This window comes from Scyliorhinus torazame, chromosome 7 (genome assembly GCF_047496885.1).
Source record: "Scyliorhinus torazame isolate Kashiwa2021f chromosome 7, sScyTor2.1, whole genome shotgun sequence".
Classification (NCBI taxonomy): Eukaryota; Metazoa; Chordata; class Chondrichthyes; order Carcharhiniformes; family Scyliorhinidae; genus Scyliorhinus; species Scyliorhinus torazame.
The window spans coordinates 47,500,133-47,523,426 of record NC_092713.1 but is presented as its reverse complement, the minus strand read 5'-3'; the positions used below and the strand labels follow the sequence as shown (position 1 = coordinate 47,523,426).

The 23,294-nt window shown below is 45.9% G+C and overlaps 1 protein-coding gene across 8 annotated transcripts in view; it reads right to left on the bottom strand.

Moving 5' to 3' along the window:
- Positions 1-23,294, bottom strand: part of st3gal3a (ST3 beta-galactoside alpha-2,3-sialyltransferase 3a) — a 1,052,507-nt gene that overhangs the window by 656,211 nt on the left and 373,002 nt on the right. For all 8 annotated transcript variants that reach the window (XR_011948150.1, XM_072510649.1, XM_072510647.1 and 5 more), the window contains one exon: positions 10,560-10,707. Coding sequence is in view for 7 of the 8 variants with exons in the window: in XM_072510649.1 (XP_072366750.1) it covers positions 10,560-10,677 (118 nt within the window). In the remaining variant the exon portion in view is untranslated. The remainder of the gene's footprint in view (positions 1-10,559; positions 10,708-23,294) is intronic.

Genomic DNA, 23,294 nt, shown 5'->3' with positions numbered 1-23,294 from the left:
GCACATCTTTGGGTTGTGGGAGTGAGACCCACATAGACATGGGGAGAATGTGCAAACTCCACACGGACAGTGACCCGGGGTCAGGATTGAACCCGGGTCCTCGGCGCCGTGAGGCAGCAGTGCTAACCACTGTGCCACCATGCTGCCCTGGAAGCTCATATTGAGGTTAAATACAACGTTGATGTTGAAAACAGTGTGGTTTAGTTTCAGACAGCTGCCAATGAGAGAGATGAAACCGGTAGCTAGTCAATGAGTGGCTTCAGTCTCATCAAGATTCAATTGGAGGAAAACTTTGCTCATCCAGCACTGGGTGTCAGGTAAGTCCTCTGATAATTTAGCAATAGTGAGGGAGTCAAAAGCAAATGGTGAGCTGGAGTTTGATGTCACTAGCATATTTGTGAAAAGTGACACTGTCACAAGAAGATGTCACCAAGAGGGAGCATGTAGATGAGAAATAGAAGGAGGCTAATCCTTGGGGGTCACCAGAGCTAACGGTGTGGGAGCAAGAAGAGAAGCCACTGCAAGTGATACTCTGGCTACGAATAAATAGTTAAGAATGAAACAGGATGAGTGCAGTCCAATCTAGCCGGGCGACTCTTGATGGGCTTTGGAGGAGGATTGTGTGGCCAGCCACGTAAAAGGCCGTGGATAGGTTGAGAAGAGATGGGGGGCCAGTTTACCTTGGTCACGGCCACTTAGAATGCTGTTTGTGATTCTGATAAGAGCTATTTTTGGACTATGGCAGGGGCAGAAACCTGATTGGAGGGATTCAAACATGAATTTCAGGAAAGATGGGCAACAACATGACCAAGTACTTTGGTGAGGAAAAGGAGGTTGGAGATTGGCAGTAGTTTGCAAGGATGGATTTTTGAGGAGAGTGATGATGGCAACTTTAAAGGAGAAAGAAAAACACAATTTGAAGAGACAAAACCATGTTCAACATTGTCTAACGTGTGGAGCAGGAGGGGAAGTTGGGTGGTCAGTGGCTTAGTGGGATAGGGTCGAGTAGCAGGAAGTGGATCTTATGGACAAGCTCAGCTCTGAGGGGCTTGGTGGGCGAAAGGAGGGAAACTAGAAAATATTCCAGTTCAGGTTAGAGCAGGGAAGAGTCTTTGACAAAGTTTGTTCCAGTGGACTAGTGTAAGGAAGGGAAGCAGCAGAGTATCAGGTGGTCTCAATCCTAGTGTTAAAGAGATTCATGAGCTCCTCACACTTGCTGTTGGAGGTAAAGATGTAGGAGGCAGGAAGATAGATTTACAATGGCAGTAAACAGTGCAGAATAGATGCCAGGAGTTATCTATATACCGTCAGCAGAAGGAGGGGCTGTGGGGCTAGTTTAGTGTTGAGTAGGGGGTTAGAAAAGGTGGGACCTGTGAGGAAGGAAGACGGCTTTTACGCGATGTTTATATTTGTATGTACACTGTTTCATCTGTTACTGTTATAAAACCATAAATACCTCAATAAAATGTTTATTAAAAAAATAAAGGTCAGCACTCCAGGTACGTTCAGAGGCACTTCTGGCCTGCCTGGTTTCTGCAGCAGCCGCAGGTCACCCGGAAATGGATCCCTCCAGCAATTGTGGCCCGGCTGCAAAGGTTTTCTTTTTACTTCCAATTTAGAAAGTTGGGGAGAGGCGCCTCCACCCTCTCCCTCACTTACCTATATGCAGTACGGTAGCATAGTGGTTAGCACTGTGGCTTCACAGCACCAGGGTCCCAGGTTCGATTCCCTGCTGGGTCACGTGCGGAGTCTGCACGTTCTCCCAGTGTCTGCGTGGGTTTCTTCCGGGTGCTTCGGTTTCCTCCCACAGTCCAAAGACGTGCAGGTTAGGTGGACTGGCCATGCTAAATTGCTCTTAGTGTCCAAAAAGGTAGGAGGGGTTATTGGGTTAAGGGGATAGGGTGGAAGTGAGGGATTAAGTGGGTCAGTGCAGATTCGATGGGCCAAATGGTCTCCTTCTGCACTGTATGTTCTATGCCTATCCGGTTGCTGTTTCCAGGCTGAAGAACCTCATTGACTGAATGGTGAGCTTGCACTCTGAAGGCTAATTAGCCAATTCTGGGAAAATCACTAGTTAGAAATCCCCATTTGAGCCCAACAACAGGGTCCTGAAATCCACATGGAAAATCCTACCCTAGGTTGGAGGGAGTGACATAGGCTTTGAAGTAAGCGATAAACTGTCATAATTCTCCAGCAGTACAGGCTGTAGATCAACTGTGAACAATGTTACAGGATATCCAGAAAAGAACTGCTCTATGGACCACCCAACAATAATCTCTCCCACAATGTCAACAAAACGAAGGAGATTGTCATCGACTACAGAAAGCGAAGAAGAGAACATGCCCATGTCTACATCAATGGGAACGAAGTAGAAAAGGTAGAGAGCTTCAAGTTTTTAGGTGTCCAGATTACCAACAACCTGTCCTGGTCTCCCATGCTGACAATTTGGCTTGGTACAATTCACACCTCTTTAACCTGGGGTTACCCCATCTCTGGATCTGTAAAGATTTAATCACCTGCTAATGCTCGCATTCCAAGCATTGTTTGGCATCTTTGAATTTGTCTATATATGTGTTTCTGGAACAGACCTCTTCATTCACCTGAGGAAGGAGCAGCGCTCCGAAAGCTAGTGACATCGAAACAAACCTGTTGGACTTTAACCTGGTGTTGTAAGACTTCGTACTGTCCACATCATGCTGACAATAAGTTAAGAAAGCCCATCAACGACTCTACTTTCTCAGAAGACTAAGGAAATTTGGCATGTCAGTGATGACTCTCACCGACTTTTACAGATGCACCATTGAAAGCATTCTTTCTGGTTGTATCAGCTTGGTATGGTTCCTGCTCTGCCCAAGACTGCTGGAAACTACAAAAAGGTTGTGAATGTAGCCCAGTCCATCACATAAAGCAGCCTCCCATCCATTGACTCGGAAAGGCAACCAGCATAATTGAGGACCCCACACACCCTGTACATACTCGCTTCCACCTTCTTCCGTCAGGAAAAAGATACAAACGTTTGAGGTCACGTACCAACCAAGTGAGGAACAGCTTCCTCCCTGCTGCCATCAGACTTTTGAATGGCCCTACCTCGTATTAAGTTGATCTTTTCTTTACATCCCAGTTATGACTAACATTACATTCTGTAGTCTCTCCTTCCTTCCCTAAGTACGGTATACGTTGTCTGTATAGCATGCAAGAAACAACACTTTTCACTGTATACGAATACATGTGACAATAATAAATCAAATCAAACCCCTCAACCCTCACCAGATTGCCATTCTGAGGATGACCAGGTAACTATTTTTGCACATTGAAACTTTTTCCCAGAGACTTCTGCTAATCTGTCAGTAGCAAGAAGGCATAAATTTCCAAGAGTCGACATGCAGCTGCTCTACCCTGTCAAGGGCACACCTAAGTCCAGAATGTCGACAGAACAGATTAATGGGAGCATGCTCTTCTTCAGCAACAGGGCAGGGAAATCTTCACTACTGACAACAGCATATTCTGAAACAGAGCAACACTTATATTAATCGGACTGGAGAAGTAAACCCAAAGAATGTGATAGAATCAAAGCTGGTGACAATTTTTACTTATCCCTCGCCACCTCACCAAATACGCAAATGTAAGTGGCTACAGTTGTGTTGGGACAGGCAAGCTGTATTCAGAACGATCGGTTACATCTGCCAAGTTTCAAACTAAAATCTCTCTAATGAAGTAAACCACCAGGTTAGGGAACCTGTGCAATCTACACAGGAATTTTCTTCAAACTCAAGTAGAACTATTGTAGAAAAGACAGCCATGGTTGTAAAAGATTACAAGAACTGGCATTCACAGCAGTCGACTTTCAAAAACCTCATTCGCATTTCAGTCATTACCTTGCCACATTTCTCTTTGTATCCTTGTGAAGCTGCTGCAACATTGTTCACACATGGATTTTGCAACCATACTGCAAACTAACCTTTTAAACTGACATTCCTTTAAAGCTATTAATCCAGTTAGAATAATAATCTTTATTAGTGTCACAAGTAGGCTTACATTAACACTGCAATGAAGTTACTGTGAAAAAGTGGCCTTTATTAGGTAAATCCAGATATATGTAGCTACTTATAAATTCTTGATGTTGGTTTCAATATTGATAGATGAAACAATAGCACAACAAGCAAGTTTGACTTTCAAAAGTAAAAGATGGGGGAATACTATCCTCTGTTTAGACCATGACCAGACCTAGGCTATGATTCGCTTGACCATCCTACAGCAATGATAGCTGGTGTCCAGCAGGCATCCAGTTAGAATCATTGGTTTCCAAAATGAACCACTCAAATTGTAATTTCTTACTCGAACTAGCCACTACCAGACTTATGACATGGATAAAAATACTATTTTTCTGAACCTCTGCCTACGAGAGATATAAAAACGCCACCTCCAACAAACATCTTAAACAAATGTATCTTGTTCCATTTGAAAGATCTTTAAACAACTATAGTTGACCACCAGCAAATCCAAATGACTAGATTGTCTTTATTCCAATTGTTGGAACATTTGCCCTATTCTTTATGGAATGTTCTGATTAAAGGTCATTGACCTGAAATGTTAATTGTTTCTTTCTCCACAGCTGCTGTTTGATCTGCCATGTATTTCCAGCATTTTCTAAATCAAGGTGATTCTGAGATAGTTAATATTGGTGCACCTAAACGTGCAAAGTGATACAAGGATAGATCTGATTTACCTTCCAAATGTGATGCTACTTTTGCAACAACAACAAAAACAACTTCTATTTTCATAGAATCTTTTGCATTCCAAAGCATTTCACAGGAGCATTGTAAAGCAAAATTTGACACCAAGCAGATGACCAAAAGCTTGGTCAGAGGTAGGTTTTAAGGTGCATCCTAAAGGAGGCGAGAGGGGTAGATATGCAAGGAGGTTTACGGTGAGATTCTCCAGGCTTGTTTACCATGCGCGCAAATGCTAATAACGCCCCAAAGTCTCGCTAGAGGGTCATAATGGGATTTGCGCAGGCAAGGTTTCTGAACGCGATGTTCCTGGGCCCTCCTCGATGACACAATCAGGTTCACGCCCAAAAAGGGTGTGAACCGGATTTACTTAAATTAGAATGAATTTGAATGTCATTAACTGACTTGATGCCGTATCTTCGGGCAACATCAGATGATCCCCCTGCCAGCTTGATGTCAAACCAGCGAAATCGCTACTCGATTCCAAAAATGAAAGCTAGGGGCGTGGAGGTGAGTATAGCCCCTGAGTGGTGAGGGACATGGCTATGCAGTGCACTGCCGGTAGGGTAGTACTTCAAAGAAACCCCACTGGAATTTCACACTGTGTGCAAAGTGCAAGGGAGGGGGGTTTGCCTGCATGGCAATGGGGGTAGCGGGGACACACTGAGAATGGGGCTGTGCTGTGTTGCCGGCAGAGAGAGCGAGAGTGAGAGAAGAAACCAGTGTCGGGGGAGAGAGATGCTTTAAAGTCACCATAAGACATTGGAGCAGAATTAGGCCATTCGGCCGATTCATAGAAGCTACAATGCAGGAGGCTATTCAACCCATCGAGTCAGCACTGGCTCTTGGAAAGAGCACCTACCCAAGCCCACACCTCCACCCTATCCCCGTAACCCACTAACCCCACCTAACCCAAGGGTATTTAGCATGGCCAATCCACCTAACCTGCACATCTTTGGACTGTGGGAGGAAACAGGAGCACCCGGACGAAACCCACACAGACATGGAGAAAGTGCAGACTCCGCAGAGACAGTGACCCAAGCCAGGAATCGAACCTGGGACCCTGGAGCTATTAAGCAACTGTGCTAACCACTGTGCTACTGTGTCACGCATTGAGTCTGCTCTGCCATTCAATCATGGCTGATATGTTTCTCATCCCCATTCTCATGCCTTCTCCCCATAACCCCTGATCCCCCTATCAATCAAGAACCTATCAATCTCTGTTGTAAAGACACTCAGTAATTTGGCCTCCACAGCCTTCTGCGGCAATGAGTAGCACAGATTCACCACCCTCTCTGTCTGAAGAAATTCCTCCCCATCTCAGTTTTAAAGGATTGTCGCTTCAGTCTGAGGCTGTGGCTTCAGGTTCTAGTTTTTCCCACTAGTGGAAACATCCTCTCACTTGAGATCACTTTAGGTCACTTTGAGATCAAACCAATCTCTGAATCCCAGCTTTGCCAGCGGGTTTAGGACCCCAGCCCCAAAACTGCCTGTATAATCCTCACCAGCACTCTCAAATTCCACAAAGTGCTGTTTGATCTGGCTAGAAAAGGCAACTGTGAAACCAGAGAGTTCCACACTGCTATTATCGCCTGATCCAGCAGAAACAATTCCGTCTGCAGTGATGGAATTCAGGGCATATGTGGAGATTTTGAAGACTGTAGAATACAGGGAAAGGGAGGGACATTGAGGAATTTAAAAACAAGGATGGGAATTTGAAAAGAGAAGACGTTTTGTTGGACAGGGAGCCAGCATAGGACAGTGAGCACAGGGATGATGCGTGAACAGTACAGGGTTCTGGATAGCATTATGAAGGGTGGAACTACTAAGCGGTGTATTACAATAGTCTAGATATAGTAAAGATATTGAGGGTTTCAGCAGCAAATTAACTGAAGTGCGGTGAGTCAGTTTAACCTCAATGGTGGGAAAGCTTTTAGAAATGATAACCTCGGTCAAAATTAATAATGATTTGGACAAGTGTAAATTAATTAACAAAAGCCAGAGTGGATTTGTTAAATAAAATAGTGTTCACCTAATTTTTTGATGAGGTAACAGAGGGAATTACATTTTATTTGGTTTTTCTGGAATTCCAGAAGATGTTTGATACGTGCCACATGGGAAAAGTTGAAGCCCATGAATTAAAAGGAACAGGGGCAGCATGATTATGAAGTTGACAGAAAACAGAGTCGTTTGTGAATGAAAATAAAGTGCTGGAAATGCTCAGGAGATCTGACAGCACCTGTGGAGAGAAACAGAGTTAAGATTTCAAGTCAAAAATGACTCTTCTTCAAATGGGTGGTTGATGGTTGTTTTTCCGACTGAAGGAAGGCAGAAGACAGTCTGGTGCCCCAGGGTTCGAAACTAAAATAATTGCTTCTCTCAAATCTTTCTTAATGATTTAGACTTGGAATGACTGGGCATTCTTTCAAACAATACTGATGACATAACTTGGAAGAGTGAACAGTGAGGAGGACAATGATAGACTTCAAAAGGATATAAGCTGGGGGATCATTCCAAAGTCAGATCGGCCTTCTTGAAAGTGAACCCTTGGAAAGCAATGGGTCCTGACGAAGTCCCTGATTGCACAGTCAGATTCTGCGCGGACCAACTGACGGGTGTGTTCCCGGACATCTTCAACCTCTCCCTACTCCGTTCAGAGGTTCCCACCTGCTTCAAGAAGACCATCATCAACGGTGCCAAAGAAGAACTAAACAACGTGCCTCAACGGCTACCATCCGGTGGCCTTGAAATCTATCATTATGAAATGCTTTGAGAGGTTGGTCATGAGGCACATCAACTCTATACTCCCAGAATGCCTTGATCCACTGCAATTCGTCTAACGCCACAATCAGTCCGCAGCAGACACCATCTCCCTGGCCCATACATTCATTCCTGGAACATCTCGACAACAAGGCCTCATACGTCAGACTCCTATTCGCTGACTACAGCTTCGCCTTCAACACCATAATCCCAGCCAAGTTCATATCAAAACTCCAAAACCTAGGACTTGGCTCCTCCCTCTGCAACTGGATCCTCAACTTTCTGACCCATAGACCACAATAGATAAGGATAAACAACACCACCTCCTTCAAAATGGTCCTCAATACCAGGGCTCCACAAGGCTGCATACATAGTCCCCGACTATACTCCCTATACACACACACGACTGCATGGCAAAATTTGGCTCCAACTCCAAGTTTGCTGATGACACGAGTGGATCGGATCTCGAACAATGATGAATCAGAGTTCAGGAGGGCGATAGAGAACCTAGTGGCGTGATGTAACGACAACAATCTCTCCCTCGGGGCAGCACGGTGGCGGTTGTTTGCACTCCAGCCTCACGGCACTGAGGTCCCAGGTTCGATCCTGGCTCTGGGTCACTGTCCGTGTGGAGTTTGCACATTCCCCCCTGTTGCGTGGGTTTCGCCCCCACAACCCAAAGATGTGCAGGGTAGATGGATTGACCATGCTAAATTGCTTAACTGGAAAAAATGAATTGGGCACTCTAAAAAATTTTTTAAAAATCAATCTCTCCCTCAATGTCAGCAAAACTAAGGAGCTGGTCATTGACTTCAGGAAGCAATCGTACACACCCCTGTCTGCATCAATGGTGCCGAGGTGAAGATAGTTAACAGCTTCAAATTCCTCGGTGTGCACATCACCAACAATCTGTCGTGGTCCACCCATGTCATGCTACAACCAAGAAAGCACAGAAGAGCTTATACTTCCTCAGAAAACTAAGGATATTCGGCATGTCCACATTACTCTCACCAATTTTTTACAGATGCACTATAGAAAGCATCCTATCTGGCTGCATCACAGCCTGGTACGGCAACTGCTTGGCCCAAGAACGCAACAAACTAAAGAGTCGTAATCACAGCCCAGTCCATCACGCGAACCCGCCTCCCACTGACTCTGTTACACCTCCTGCTGCCTTAGGAAAGCGGGAAGCATAATTAAAGACCCCTCAGCCAGGTTATTCGCTCTTCTAACGTTTTCCGTCGGGCAGAAGATTCAAAAGTCTGAGAACACGCACTAACAGGTTCAAAAACAGCTTCTTCCTCATTGTTACCAGACTCCTGAATGACTCATGGACTGAACTGATCTCTTCACACCTTCTCTACTGAGTAGTACTACACTCCTTATGCTCACCCGATGCCTGTGCCTATGTATTTACATTTTGTATTTATGCATGTCCAATGTTTTTTCATGTATGGAACGATCTGTCTGGACTGTACGCAGGACAGTACTTTTCACTGTACCTCGGTACACATGACAATAAATCAAATCACATCCAATCATTGAAGCTGGCAGGGCAGATTGAGAAATGGTTGCAAAGACATATATGAATCGTGGCAGCAGGTACAAAAGCAAGGAAGCTTTAGAAAACACTGGTATGACCTCAACCAGAATATTGACTTTGATTCTCCGTTCCTTCACGCAGCTGAGATTCTCCAGTCTCGCTGCAGTGAATGAAGATTTGACTGAGCATCAGATTCTCCTTCCTCGCTGGCAACGGTAGCGAAGCGGACTCGCAACGGAGAATCCCGCCCAATGTGTCCAATTCAGGGCACCACACTTTAGGAAGGATGGACGGCATTAGTCAGGGTGGAGGAAAGATTTCCCAAGAACGGTTCCAGTAATTAAAGACTTCAGTTATGCTGAGATGCTGGAGAAGCTTTGGAACTCTTCCGAAGAAGTCATATTATTTCTCTCGCTATAGATGCTGCTAAACTGGCTGAGTTTCTCCAGCACTTTCTGGTGGGTTTTCAGATTTCCAGCAGCGCAGTATTTTGCTTTTGTACAAGTTTGAGAAGAGCTTTGATAGAGATATTCCAACTCATGAGGAGTCTAGACAGAGTAAATAGAGAGAAACTGTTCCTATTAGCAGAAAGGTCAAGAACCAGAGAACACAAATTTAAAGTGATTGGCAAAAGAACCAAAAGTGACATGAAGAAAAACTTTTTAACGCAGCAGGGGGTATGATCTAGAATGCACTATCTGAAAGACTAGTGCAGGCATATTCAATCATGAGCTTTCAAATGGAAATTGGATAAACTTAGGGAAAGTATTTGTGAAATTACACAGAAAGAGCCAGAGAGTGGGACCAGCTTAATTGTTTCTGCAGATGCCTACACAGATTCAAAGGTTGAATGCTACTTGTGTGCTGCAATCATCCTATGAATTTATGGTTTTATGTTGCTGGTGTAGAACAGAAAATAAAGGAAGAGCTACGGTATGATTCTAGAGAATATAAAGCTTTTATGATGGGAAAAGGACTATGATTTGGAATATTTGGATATTCATATCCTTTATCCAGAGGTTGAAAAATATGGATGCATCAAATTTGCTCAGTAAATTTTTAAGGAATATATATCTGGATTAGATTGATTAGTTTATGCACAGTTGAAGGACCAAACGTTTTCTCACTTTCTTCCTTTCTGCCCTGTTCCCCATGTACCCATTTCTGAGGGCATCCATTTTAGCTCCTATAACCTGCAGCAAAGATTGTGGTTATTAAAAGGAAATAACCAAACTGAGCAAGATCACTTCCTCCTTAGCCAGAAAAATGTTTTAATATATACAGTTGAATTAAATAGCTTCCATATTTCCAATAAGACATGGATCAAAATTTTGAAAAACAAAGGCTAGAATTCCCTTCCATTCAACTTGAAATAGACGGGAGAAAATATCCCAGAGAAATGACAATCCCTCAATTGTGAGAAATCCCAAATCTGGATTTTACAGAGTTTCAGTACATTGTATCTTGATCCTAGAGATCAGAAAATTATTGTAAAGCATTTCTAAAGTAGTACATTTATGACTCACGTGCTTCCTGTCCCCATCCATGCATGTGTAACTTGCCAGCAGAATAGTAAAGAAATCCCAAGACCAACATCAGACAAAGAGCCAGCAACAAATTGCGGACAGATCCCAGCAAACTCATCTTCACATTATTCCCAGAATTCTACAGCACCTAGTTTAAAAAGAAAGGAGAATTAATTGGCTCTGTACAATGGAGGGAATAATAATCTTTATTAGTGTCACAGGTAGGCTTACATTAACACTGCAATGAAGTACTGTGAAAATCTCCTAGTCGCCGCACTCCGGCGCCTATTCGGGTACATGGAAGAAGAATTCAGAATGTCCAATTCACCTAACAAGCACTTCTTTCGGGACTTGTGGGAGGAAACCGGTGCATCCGGAGGAAACCCACGCAGACACGGGAAGAACGTGCAGATTTCGCACAGACAGCAACCCAAGCCGGGAATCGAACCTGGGTCCCTGATGCTGTGAAGCAACAGTGCTAACCACTGTGCTACCATGCCGCTGCGCCTCTGCTTAAAGTCCACAATAGACTACTTAAGGTAACTCAAAGCTCTATTGTTAGTTTCTGTCTAAAGGAAGCTTCCATGCGTTTATAGGACCTAGGGAGTAACTGAAGTATGTCAGTAGTAGTTTTCAAACAGAAAGTCGAGTATTATTTCCACAGATTCCCAAGATGATTTCATAGCAAAAACTACAGAAATTGATAAAAGCAAATGACTGTGGATGTTGGAATCTGAAACAAAAACAGAAAATGCTGGACAATTTCAGCAGGTCTGACAGCATCTGTGGAGAGAGAACAGAGCTAATGTTGAGTCTGGATGATTAGTTGACAGTTCAGGGTAGGTAGCAGGTATGTGAAAAATCTAGGCATGGGACAGAGTTTAAGTTTGAACAATCAACCAAATATACTCATTCCCCATCACATGTATTAGCTTACATATACTGATTTTGAACAACTGGGATAAATCTCCAGCAAGCAAAAAAGTCTGGCTCCTGAACCAAGCTGATCTTCTGGTTTTAGATCATACAAACATCTTTTGAGGGACTTTGTAGCCTTCACCTGGAAATTCACCAGGAGTATGCATCTGTGTGGAAATACACAAATCTGCTGTAGCAGTCCTCAGGGTCTGCCACATTTAAGAATTTTTTAACAACTACTCGGTGATTTTTCCCCCCCCATTCTGAAATGGTCATGGTCTGTGTAATTAATTAATTTTAAAAGCCATCTTATCAATTCGAAAGGATTGAAAGTTAGCGCTGTTGTTGTAGATGGAGGCAAAGACTCCATGAGGCCAGGCTGTCAGGCTACAACTCATTTTAGTCCACACTAATCACAATATCCAATCCACTCCACGCCACGTCTCCTTCCATGAACTGCTTCCAGGTCAGGGTTTATATTCTGTGGGGTGCTCCTACAATTAGGAGGGAGCTCTGCCCCCTAGTCACCCGAGTAGCTCATTCTCAGGTGAGTAGGAGGGGAAGTAGATGTTATACAGCTCTGTTCCTATAGGGGGTCGTCACAGCTGCCAACAGCTGTTCTGGATGAATTGACAGATACCTTGGATGCCACTACCCATTACTGAGAAAATATTACAAGGGGCCCACGCATTAATGAATTACACATTCTGTCAACATTGCTCATCACTTCCAGCAGAAAATCAAACTGGCATAAAAATACGTGGGAATGCAAACGCATCCCTGTCACACTTCCCATTCACTCAAGGAGGACAATCCCGGCCATTGAATCCGAAGACATTTTCCCGCTGACATGGAATCAGTTAAGCTAGACCACAGCCAGCATCTTGTAAAATACCCGAAAATGAGAGCATTTTAGCACCATTAGTTTCTTGAACATACACCTCTACATTATAGGTTGGAAAGAACAGAAGCAGGCCAATTTTATTCATGTTTTTATTGCCATTTCCTTATTTACAATTAGTGCGTATGGAAAATAATGGAAAAGCATAGTAATACGATAACAGAAAAAGAAAACAAAGAAAAACTCCAAACTGACAACAAATAACAGAAAATGGAAAACACATGAAAGGAGTTAGCAAGCTAAAATACATGTAGCAATATAAATATAATAGCAAAAAGTGACCGGTAGTCTATTTATATTGCAATGATTGCTTTAGTGCAAATGGGGTGGCACGGTGGCACAGTGGTTAGCACTGCTGACTCGCAGCACCAGGGACCCGGGTTCAATTCCATCATTGGGTAACTGCGTGGAGTTTGCACTTTCTCCCCATCCGCTCTCCCACCTCTACTTTCTTTGGTTGTTCCATGCTCCCCCCCACCCCCCCACTCCCACCACCATTCCCAGTTGCTGTTCATGAGCAGGTCTTTGGAGAGGCTGGTAAATGTTTTCCATGTATGGCAGAATCCTTCATCTGATCCCCTAACTATTTTTTTTTTTAATTTTAGGAACACCGCCATGTCGGAGAGGAGTCGGAGGCTCTGGGTGCAGTCGACCTCCATCCGAGCAGAAGCCTCAGCCGGGTAATCAGGGAGTCGAATGCTAGGGCGCTGGCCTCTCTCCACGTAATGAGTCAGGATGTTCCGATACCCCAAAGACCACTACTAAGGGGCAACGGCCCATCTTTACCCTAGCCACCCTGGACATGGTCTCGAAGAAGGCTGTCCAGAAACTGCTGCAGGTGGGGCAGGACCAGAACATGAGTGTGGTTGGTTGGTTGGTTGGGCACCCCCCGCAACCCCCCCCCCCTCCGACACCGCTCGGACATTTCCTCCATCTCCGGGAAGATCCCGCTCACGTGTCCTGGTTAGGTGCACACTGTGGACCATTAGTTGCATTAGGCTCAGCCCTGCGCATGAGGAGGTGGAATTGACCCTGTGCAGAGCTTCGATCCAGAGTCCTTCCCCTATCACCATGTCCAGCTCCTCCCATTTTGTCGCCTCTGGTCCAGTGGAGCCCTCACCTCTTCTAACAGTTGTCCGTATATGTCGCCACATTTACTCTCCCCTAGCAGGTCCAATGCAAGATATGTGTCCAGTAGGGTGTGTCCGGGTATCTGGAGGAACATTGTGCCACCTTGCAGAGGAAATATCGCTACTGCAAGTATTGGAACTCATTCCCTTTCAGGAGTTGGAGCTTCTCTGTTAGTTCCCCCAGGGTCACTACTCTACTGTCCACTTACATGTCCCTCACATCAGTACCCCTTTGTCCTCTCCCTACATCCTGAAAGTGGCGTCTATTCTGGCCAGTATAAATTTATGTTTCCTGCAGATAGGGGCCACGATAGACATACCACAGAGTTTGATTTGGTGCATGAACTGGTTCCAGGTCTTTAATGTGGCTTCTACCACCAGGTTCGAGTATGTGGTTTTGAGCGAGGCAGTAGCCAGTGCCAGGAGGGACGTCCCTATACAAGAGACCTACTCCATCTGGACCCATTCCCCCTCTGGATCTCCCAACTACCCCAGCACTTCCTCTGTGTTTGCTGCCCAGTGGTAGAGTAGGAGGATCGGCAGAGCCAGGCTTCCCATGTGTCGCTCCCATTGTAGGACAGATTTCCTTATAGGAATTAGGAGTAAAAGTTGGCAATTCAGCCCTTCAAGCCTGCTCCGCCATTCAATCAGATCATGGCTGATCTCTTCCTGGTCTAAAATCCACCTCCCACCTGTTGCCCATATCCCTTTAACCTGTTTTTTAAAATATCTCCTTTTTGAAACCATTTAATGATTCGGGCTCCACCACACCATGAGGCAGCGAGTTCCACAAATTCACCATCCTCTGAAAGTAGTTCCTCCTCATCTCAGTTCTAAATCTACCTCCTCTCAACCTATATCCCTGACTTCTCGTTCTAGATTGTCCCACAAAGGGGAAAATTTGGTCTACATTTACTTTATCAATCCCATTTAGTATTTTATACACCTCCATTAGATCCCCTCTCATCCTTCTAAACTCCAGCGATTAGAAGCTCAAACTGTTTAATCTCGCCTCATACATCAACATTTCATTCCGGAATCAATCTGGTGAACCTCCTCGGAACTGCTTCCAATGCCACCACATCCTTCATCAAATAAAGAGACCAAAACGGGACACAATACTCCAGAGTGGTCGAACCAACGCCCTAAATAATTGCAACAACACTTCTCTACTTGAATATTCCAGCCCTTTTGCAATAAACGCTAACATACCGTTTGCCTTTTTAATTATATGCGGTACCTGCATTCCGACTTTCTGTGATTCATGAACAAAGATACCCAAATCCCTCGGCCCAGGCGCATCTTGAATCTGCTTTCTATGTAGTTAATAATTTGTCTTTCTATTTATTCGGCCATAGTGGATAATCTCACTCTTCTACGTTAAACTTCATCTGCCAAACTTTGGCCCAATCTCCTAGCCTATCAATATCTTTATCTCCTCTTCATTACCTGCTTTCCCACCTATTTTAGCATCATCCACAAATTTTGCTATGTTACACTCTGTTCCTGCTTGCAGATTTATATAAATTGTTAACTGTTGAGGTCAAAGGACTGACCCCTGCGGCACCCCGCTGATTACAGTTCGCCAGCCAGAGAAGGACCCATTTATCCTGACGCTCTGCTTTCTGTCAATCAGTCATTCCTCAATCCAATCTAGTACCCTACTCCCAATGTGGTAGATGTCACCTTCAAGATAAGTCTTTTACACGGCACCTTCTCAAACCCCTTCTGGAAGTCTACATATACATCTACAGGTTCCCCATTATCCACTTTGCTGGTTACGTCCTCAAAGAAAAATAAGTTTGTCAAGCATGACTTACCCTTCATAAAACCTCCAATGGTGGATAGAGCTTTATCTTTCCAAATATTCAGTCATCTCCTCCTTAATGATTGATTCCCCCAATGCTCAATGTAATTCAATTCTCGAAAGTGCATAATGAATAACGCCCTTGAATTGCAGAACCCCTCCATCCTTCCCCTCAGCTGAAACTTGACCTTTTCAAGCATTAAGAATTCCAGCAGGTCCCCCTGTCACGCCAGGGCACAGGGTGGAGAGGTTGATCTCCACCCTAACAGGATCCGTCTTCGGGCGATCAACACGGCGAAGGCTACAACATCTGCCTCCGCGCCAGTTTCCAACCCCGGCTTTTTGATGTTATTTTAAATAACCTTTTGTTGAACCTTAAAGTTCTCCGAATCCTCCAGCTTGCCACTAGCTTTGGAGTATGGTGTGCCCTAGTTTTTCGCCTTTATGCCTTCCTTGACTAGCGAGGAAACGTTTTTCTCCCTTTTACAATTCCTCTTCCTCTCAGGAATGTATTTTTGCCTCACGGCACCGAGGTGCCAGGTCCGATCCCGGCTCTGGGTCACTGTCCGTGTGGAGTTTGCACATTCTCCCAGTGTTTGTGTGGGTTTCGCCCCCACAACATAAAAAGATGTGCAGGATAGGTGGATTGGCCGCACAAAATTGCCCCTTAATTGGAAAAAATGAATTGGATATTCTAAATTTATTAAACAACTTATAAAATAAAGAAATGTATCTTAAATGAGTGGTATTTAATATCTCATAGAATTATCATCGTAGAATCTTTTACAGTGCAGAAGGGGGCCATTCGGCCCATCTAGTCTGCACCGGCTCTTGGAAAGAGCACCCTACCCAAGCCCACACCTCCACCCTATCCCCATAACCCAGTAACCCCACCCAACACGAAGGGCAATTTTGGACACCAAGGGCAATTCAGCATGGCCAATCCACCTAACCTGCACATCTTTGGACTGTGGGAGGAAACCAGAGCACCTGGAGGAAACCCACGCACACACGGGGAGACCGTGCAGACTCCACACAGACAGTGACCCAAGCCGGGAATCAAACCTGGGACCCTGGAGCTGTGAAGCAATTGTGCTAACCACTGATACCGTGCTGCCCTCCCTGAACATTCATCATTGTTCCTCAACTCTCCTACCCTCAATTGTGTGTGCCCAGTCCATTTGGGCTTTCCTCAGGTCTGTATTATTTATTACCTCTGCCCAACTCTAAAACTCTAGTATGGCACTCTGTCTTCTCTCGCTCAGTCTGAATTTGAAATTCTACCATCCTTAACCTTATCCTAGGATTTTTTCCCTTCCAGACAAAGGCCATGATTAGTTTGTCAACCCTAGTGAAGAAGGATTTGGGGGATGAAGATCGGGAGTGATCTGAATAGGAAGAGGAACAATGGAAGCACGTTTATTTTTATCATTTACACAACATTGTCTGGGCAGGTTCCACTTATGGTGCCACATCCAGTTGTGAGCTATCTTTATCTCCAGGTGCCCGAATTTGGTCTGGGCCAGTTTAAACAATAGTGCCTCCAGCTCTGTTCCTCCCACACGGGGGTATACCGGGGAGTTATCGATCTTGCTCAGGTTGAGTTGTAACCTGAGAAGGCCCTAAACTCCCTCAGGGGTTCCGTTATCCTGCCCATGCTGCCCAGGGGATTTGAGACATTGAGCAGCAGGTCATCCGCATAGAGTGAAACTCTGTGTGCCCTGCCTCCGCTCTGAATGCCCATCCACACCTTCGCTGATAAAAAGCGATGGCCAGTGGCTCAATTTGTAAGTGGGGACAACAGGCACCCCTGCATTTTGCCTTTGTGTAGCTGGAAATATTTAAAGCTGGTGTTCGTCTGTATGAGACGCCGTGAGAGCGCTGTACATAAGTTTCACCCAGGAGGTAAACCCTGATCCAAGCACAAATCATTGTAGCACCTCCATTCTACTTGATCAAAGGCTTTTTCACCGTCCAGGGGGACTATCACATCTGGTGCCCTTTCCCCAGGGCACTGGGCTTGGCCGGACTCCAACCTCATGTCAACGTAGTGTGGTCCATGGTTATTATCACTGAGTATTCCGCCCCACCCTACCTCTGGAAGCAATGGTTTTCTCATAATGAAGATGTCTTTACGTGAAAAGACTTCTTCCTCAGGTGGCTAAATCTCCATGGGTGCGCATGTCGTCGTCCCCCCCCCCCCCCCCCGCTCCATAAAATGTGTTTAGTTCTCCGATAGGATTCCAGTACGAGGATTAGATCTATCCATTTTCAGATCCTGCACACAACTGAAGACCCCCCCCTTCCCATCATAAGCTGGTGGGAGTTTCTGCCATTGTTTTCTTTACGAATTCGGTATCATCACCCCAAGTTGGGGCATATATATTTACAAGAACCAAGAATCGCGCTAACATTACGAATTGAGGTGGCACGGTGGAACAGTGGTTAGCTCTCTGCCTAAGGTGCTCGAAGACCCGGGTTTGATCCCGGCCCCAAGTCACTGTTTGTGTGAAGTTTGCACATTCTCCCAGTGTCTGCGTGGGTTTCACCCCCACAACCCAAAGGCGTGCTAGGTTAGGTGGATTGGCCACTCTAAATTGCCCTTGTGCCACCGCAGTCCACCTCTGGTAGCTTGGCGAAGCCATCATTCCCAACCAGCTTTCCAAGCATCGGCGCTTCAAACTCTGTCGGGTTCCTACTCTCCATGCCCCCCAGTAGCCCGATGATCTCAAGGTTCTCCCGATGGGACCTGTTCTCATGGTCATCGGCCTTTCCCTTCAGTACCTTCTGGGTCATGACCAGCCTTGCCACCTCAACTTTGAGTGAGGCGATATGCTCTCCCTGATCAGTGGTGGCTTTTTCTAGGTCTTGCACCGTTGTCGCTTGGGCCCCAGTCTCTGCTCCACTTTGCTCATTGCTTCCTTTATGGGTCTTTCATCACTTCCCTGTGCCTCTGGAGCTCAGTTGAACTCCATCAGCTTCTCCATCATCGTGTGGGTTGGCGTAAGTGATTCTGCAGGGTCAGCCATGGCTGATTCTTGGCTGCCACCATCCGGGTCTCCTTATTCAGAGGTCAAGGGTTTCCTCCCCCTGCTCTTACTGCCTTTGCAGCCTGATTGCTGGCCCCTGGTTGATGCAGCAGTGGATTATTTTGGGGAACCGGATAGGGGATTACTTTGGGGAACCTTTTGCCCTTTCGGCGGGGTTGAAAAGGTCAAATCCGAAGTTCCTAGGCGAGAGCCACCTTTTGTGCGACTGCTCAGTTCATGGCTGCCACCGAAGTCATGGTCTATTATTTTTAATTAATTCATGGGATGGGAACATTGCTGATCTCTAATCACCCAAAATAAGGTGACGGTGGGCCACCTTAATAAACCGGTGCAGTCCATGTGGGATGAGGACAATCCACAGTGCTGTTAGGTAAGCAGTTACAGGACCCAGCGACAATGAAGTAACAGCAATGCGGTTCCAAATCAGGGTGGTGTGTCGCTTGAAGGGGAACTTTCTGGTGGTGGTGTTCGTTTATGACGGCTGCCCTTGTCCTACCAGGTGGTGAAAAGAGTGTTTGGGACAGAATCGATGCTCCACTTGAGCCTCCTTAGTTCAAATCCAAGTTAACAACATAATTAATGTCGGATTTAGATTTATTTTATTCTTCCATGGTATGTGTCGCTGGCAATGGCAGCATTGGCTGTCCAACCCAACGGTACTTGAACAGAGTGTTTTGCTGGACCATTTCAGAATGCAACTGAGAGTCAACCACACTGCTGTGAGCCTGAAGTCACATGTAGGCCAGACAAGGCAAGAACAGCAGATTTCCCTCCCTAAAGTACATTAGTCCACCAGTTGGATTATTACCACAATCAATGATAGCTTCATGATCACCATTACAGAGACTAGTTTTCAAATCCAGATTTTAATTATCATTCCTTAAGCTGCCGTGGTGGGATTTGAATCCTTCTTCCCCAGACCAATAGCCTGGGTCTTTAGATTACTAGTCAAGTGACATTACCACTACAACACTGTCTCCCTCTAAGATGACTATTAAAGTATTGCAAATCATATTCGTAATAAGATCTTCAATGTAGCTTAGGGGGGTATTGCTACACAGAATAAATATAAGATAGTTATTGATAAATTCATGATAGATGGATGGGAATACCATCACCTGCAGGTTCCCCCCCAAGCCACACACCAACCTGACGTTGAATTATAATGCCATTCCTTCACTGTTGCTGGGTCAAAATCATGGAATTGCCTTTTTAACAGCACTGTGCATGTACCAATACCACATGCATAAGCATTTCAAAAAGTTGGCTCACCACCGTCTTCTAAAGGGCAATAAATGATGGCATAGCCGGCGATGCCCACACACTCTGCAATCTTGGATTTGACCCCTCCCTGTGCAGCTGGATCCTGGACTTCCTCATCAACAGACTGCAATCTGTCAGAATAGGTAACAGCACCTCCTCCACAATAGTCCTCAACACCGGGGCCCCGCAAGGATGTGTGCTCAGTCCTCTACTGTACTCCCTATAAACACATGACTGTGTGGCAAGATTTAACTCCAATTCGATCTACAGGTTTGCGGATGATACGACTGTGGTGGGTCGTATCTCAAACAACAATGAATCGGACTGCAGACGGGTGATAGATCACTTGGTTGCATGGTCTACCGAAAACAACTGTTCTCTAAATGTTGGCAAAACTAAGGAACTGATCATCAACTACAGGAAGCGTGGCACGACACCCCCCCCACATCTACATCAATTGCTCCGAAGTGGAGATGGTCGATAGCTTTAAGTTCCTGGGGGTCACCATCACCAAGTCTGTCCTGGTCCATTCACGTTGATGCAACAGTCAAGAAAGCCCAAAAACGTCTCTACTTCCTACGGAAGCTAAAGAAATTTGGCACGTCTGCATAGACTCTCACACACTTCTAAAGATCTGCCGTAGAAAGCATCCTATCTGGCTGCATCACAGCTTGGTATGGCGACTGCTCGGCCCAAGATCGCAAGAAACTGCAGAGTGCGGTGAACTCAGCCCAACGCATCACACAAGCTTGCCACCCTCACATTGATTCTGTATACACCTCCCGCTGCCTCAGGAAGGCAGACAGCATTGTCAGTGACTCCTCACACCCAGGCTTTTCCCTCTTCCAGACCTTTCCATCAGGCAGGAGATACAGAAGTCTGAAGACCCGCCCATCCAGACTTAGGAACAGCTTCTTCCCCACAGCTACTAGACTCAACGACTCTCCCTCAGACTGATCTGTTCCCTGTAATAACACTATTCAAGACGCCCTATGCTGCTCTTGCTCATGTATTTGCTTTGTTTGGATTCTTTCGCACTGTAACCAATCGCTATTTGTCGATATACTTTGTCTATTATTCTTTGTGTCATCTGTGTACATACTGTGTACGTTCACCAAGCCGCAGAAAAACACCTTTCACTGTACTTCGGTACACGTGACAATAAATCAATCAATAATCAAGAATAAGCAATAAAAAAAAGTGAAGTCAGAAGAAACCTCTGTGGGGTGGGTGGGGGGGGGGGCGGGGGTGGTGGAGCACGGGTCTCGCTTTATGCAGATGACCTGCTCTTGTATATTTCAGACCCCGTTGGAGGGGATGGGGGAAGTTATGTGGATCCTCGGGGAATTTGGTAATTTTTCGGGGTATACATTGAACATGGGGAAAAGCGAGATGTTCGCGATCCAGGCAAGAGGGCAGGAGAAGAGACTGGGAGAGCTGCCGTTTAGAATGGTAGGAAGGAGCTTTCGATATCTGGGAATCCTGGTGGCCCGGGAATGGGAGGCACTACACAAGTTAAACTTATCCCGGCTCGTAGAACAAATAAAAGAGGGCATTAAGAGATGGGACATGCTCTCGCTATCACTGGTGGGGAGGGTACAAACTGTGAAAACGACGGTCCTTCCCAGATTTCTGTTTGTCTTTCAGTGCCTCCCCATCTTCATCCCGAGGGCCTTTTTCAAGCAGGGGAATAAGGTTATTTTGGGCTTTGTGTGGGCGGGTAAAACCCTGCGTGTGAAGAAAGTGTTACTGGAGTGCAGTCGGGGGGGGGGGGGGGGGTTGGCGCTGCCAAACTTTTGCAATTACTACTGGGCGTCTAATATAGCCATAATTAGGAAGCGGGTAGTGGGGGAGGGGGTCGGTGTGGGAGCAAATGGAGGTGGCGTCATGTAGAGACACAAGTTTGCTAACGGCACCGCTCCCGTTCTCGCCGGCTCGACACTCAAGTCCGGTGGTGGTGGCGGCTCTGAGAATCTGGGGGCAGTGGAGGAGATAAGAGAGTGGAGGGAGCATCGGTTTGGACCCCGATTTATAATAATCATCGGTTTGTACTGGGTAGGCTGGATGGTGGGTTCCAGAGATGGCAAAGGGCAGGAATTTGGAGGATGGGGGATCTATTTATAGACGGGAGCTTCCCCAGCTTGAAAGCCTTGGAGGATAGATTTGAATTGCCAGCAGGGAATGGGTTTAGGTATCTGCAGGTGCGAGACTTCTTGAGAAGGCAGGTTCCGGCCTACCCGCTGCTGCCGCCACGGGGGATACAGGACAGAGTAGTCTCCAGTGCCTGCGTGGGAGGGGAAGGTGTCAGATATTTACCAGGAACTTTTGGAATCGGAGGAAACTCCAGTGGAGGAGCTTCAGGGCAAGTGGGAAGACGAGCTAGGAGGAGAGATAGAGGTGGGTCTTTGGGTGGATGCCCTAAGCAGGATTAACACATCCTCATCATGCGCCAGACTTAACCTGATACAATATAAGATAGTCCACTGGGCACACATGACGGTGGCCCGGACGAACAAGTTTTTTGGGGTAGAGGACAGGCGTGCGAGGTGCGTGGGAAGCCCAGCAAATCATGTCCACATGTTTTGGGCATGCCCGAAGCTCAGAGGGTTTTGGCAGGGTTTCGCTAAGGCAATGTCCACGGTACTCAAAGCATGTGTTTGGCAAGTCCGGAGGTAGCGATCTTTGGAGTGTCAGAAGAGCCGGGAGTTCAAGGGGCGATAGAGGCTGACATCTTGGCCTATGCCTCCCTGGTAGCCAGGAGACGGATCTTATTAATGTGGAGGGACTCGAAGACCCCGAGTGCAGAGACCTGGGTTACTCAATCTCGAGAAAATAAAGTTCGCCTTAAGAGGGCCAATGATAGGCTTCACCCGGAGGTGGCAGCCGTTCGTCGACTTCTCGGAGAAAATTAGAATGTCAGGAGAAGCAGAATTCCAAAAGTGTGTTGGGGGGGGGGGGGGGGATTGGGATGGGGTGGAAATGCTTATTCTACCATGCTTATGTCGCTGTTATTGTTATTATTATAAAAATTTGCAAATACCCGAATTTAAAAAAAAAAATTTAAATAAAAAGGGATATGGGGTTATGGGAGAAGGCAGGAGAATGGGGATGAGAAAATATCAGCCATGATTGAATGGCGGAGCAGGCGCGATGGGCCGAGTAGCCTAATTCTGCTCCTATGTCTTATGGTCTTATTACCATGGAATAGCCACGGTAAATTAGGGCAAAGCTAAATAAGCAAGTTTATTGGGAGGGAATGGGAGGAGTAGGCCATTTGATTCCTCAAATCTGTTCCACCATTCAAACTGACTGATCTGGTTGGGGCGTCAGCTCGGTTTTCCTCCCTACCTTCCATAAAGTGACTCCCTTGTAGATCAAAAATCTGTTTAAGGAACTTCCGGGTGCGGCGATGACCAGCTGAGTCGCACGTTTCGGCAGCTCCCTGTGAAACGGACTTTTGGGCTCTTGATAGGAGCCCCAACGGCAATTTTAACGGCTGAAAACACCGTGCGGTAAACCAGAAGGGTGTTCCCCCTGGACACGGATGGAAAAAGGAGAGGAAAGTGGCCGGATTGCAGCAGATCCTTTGGAACAACGGCAAGGAAGGCAAGCAAAAACCAAGATGGCGTCGGAAGGTGGCAGTTTCATATGGGGCCCTGAACAACA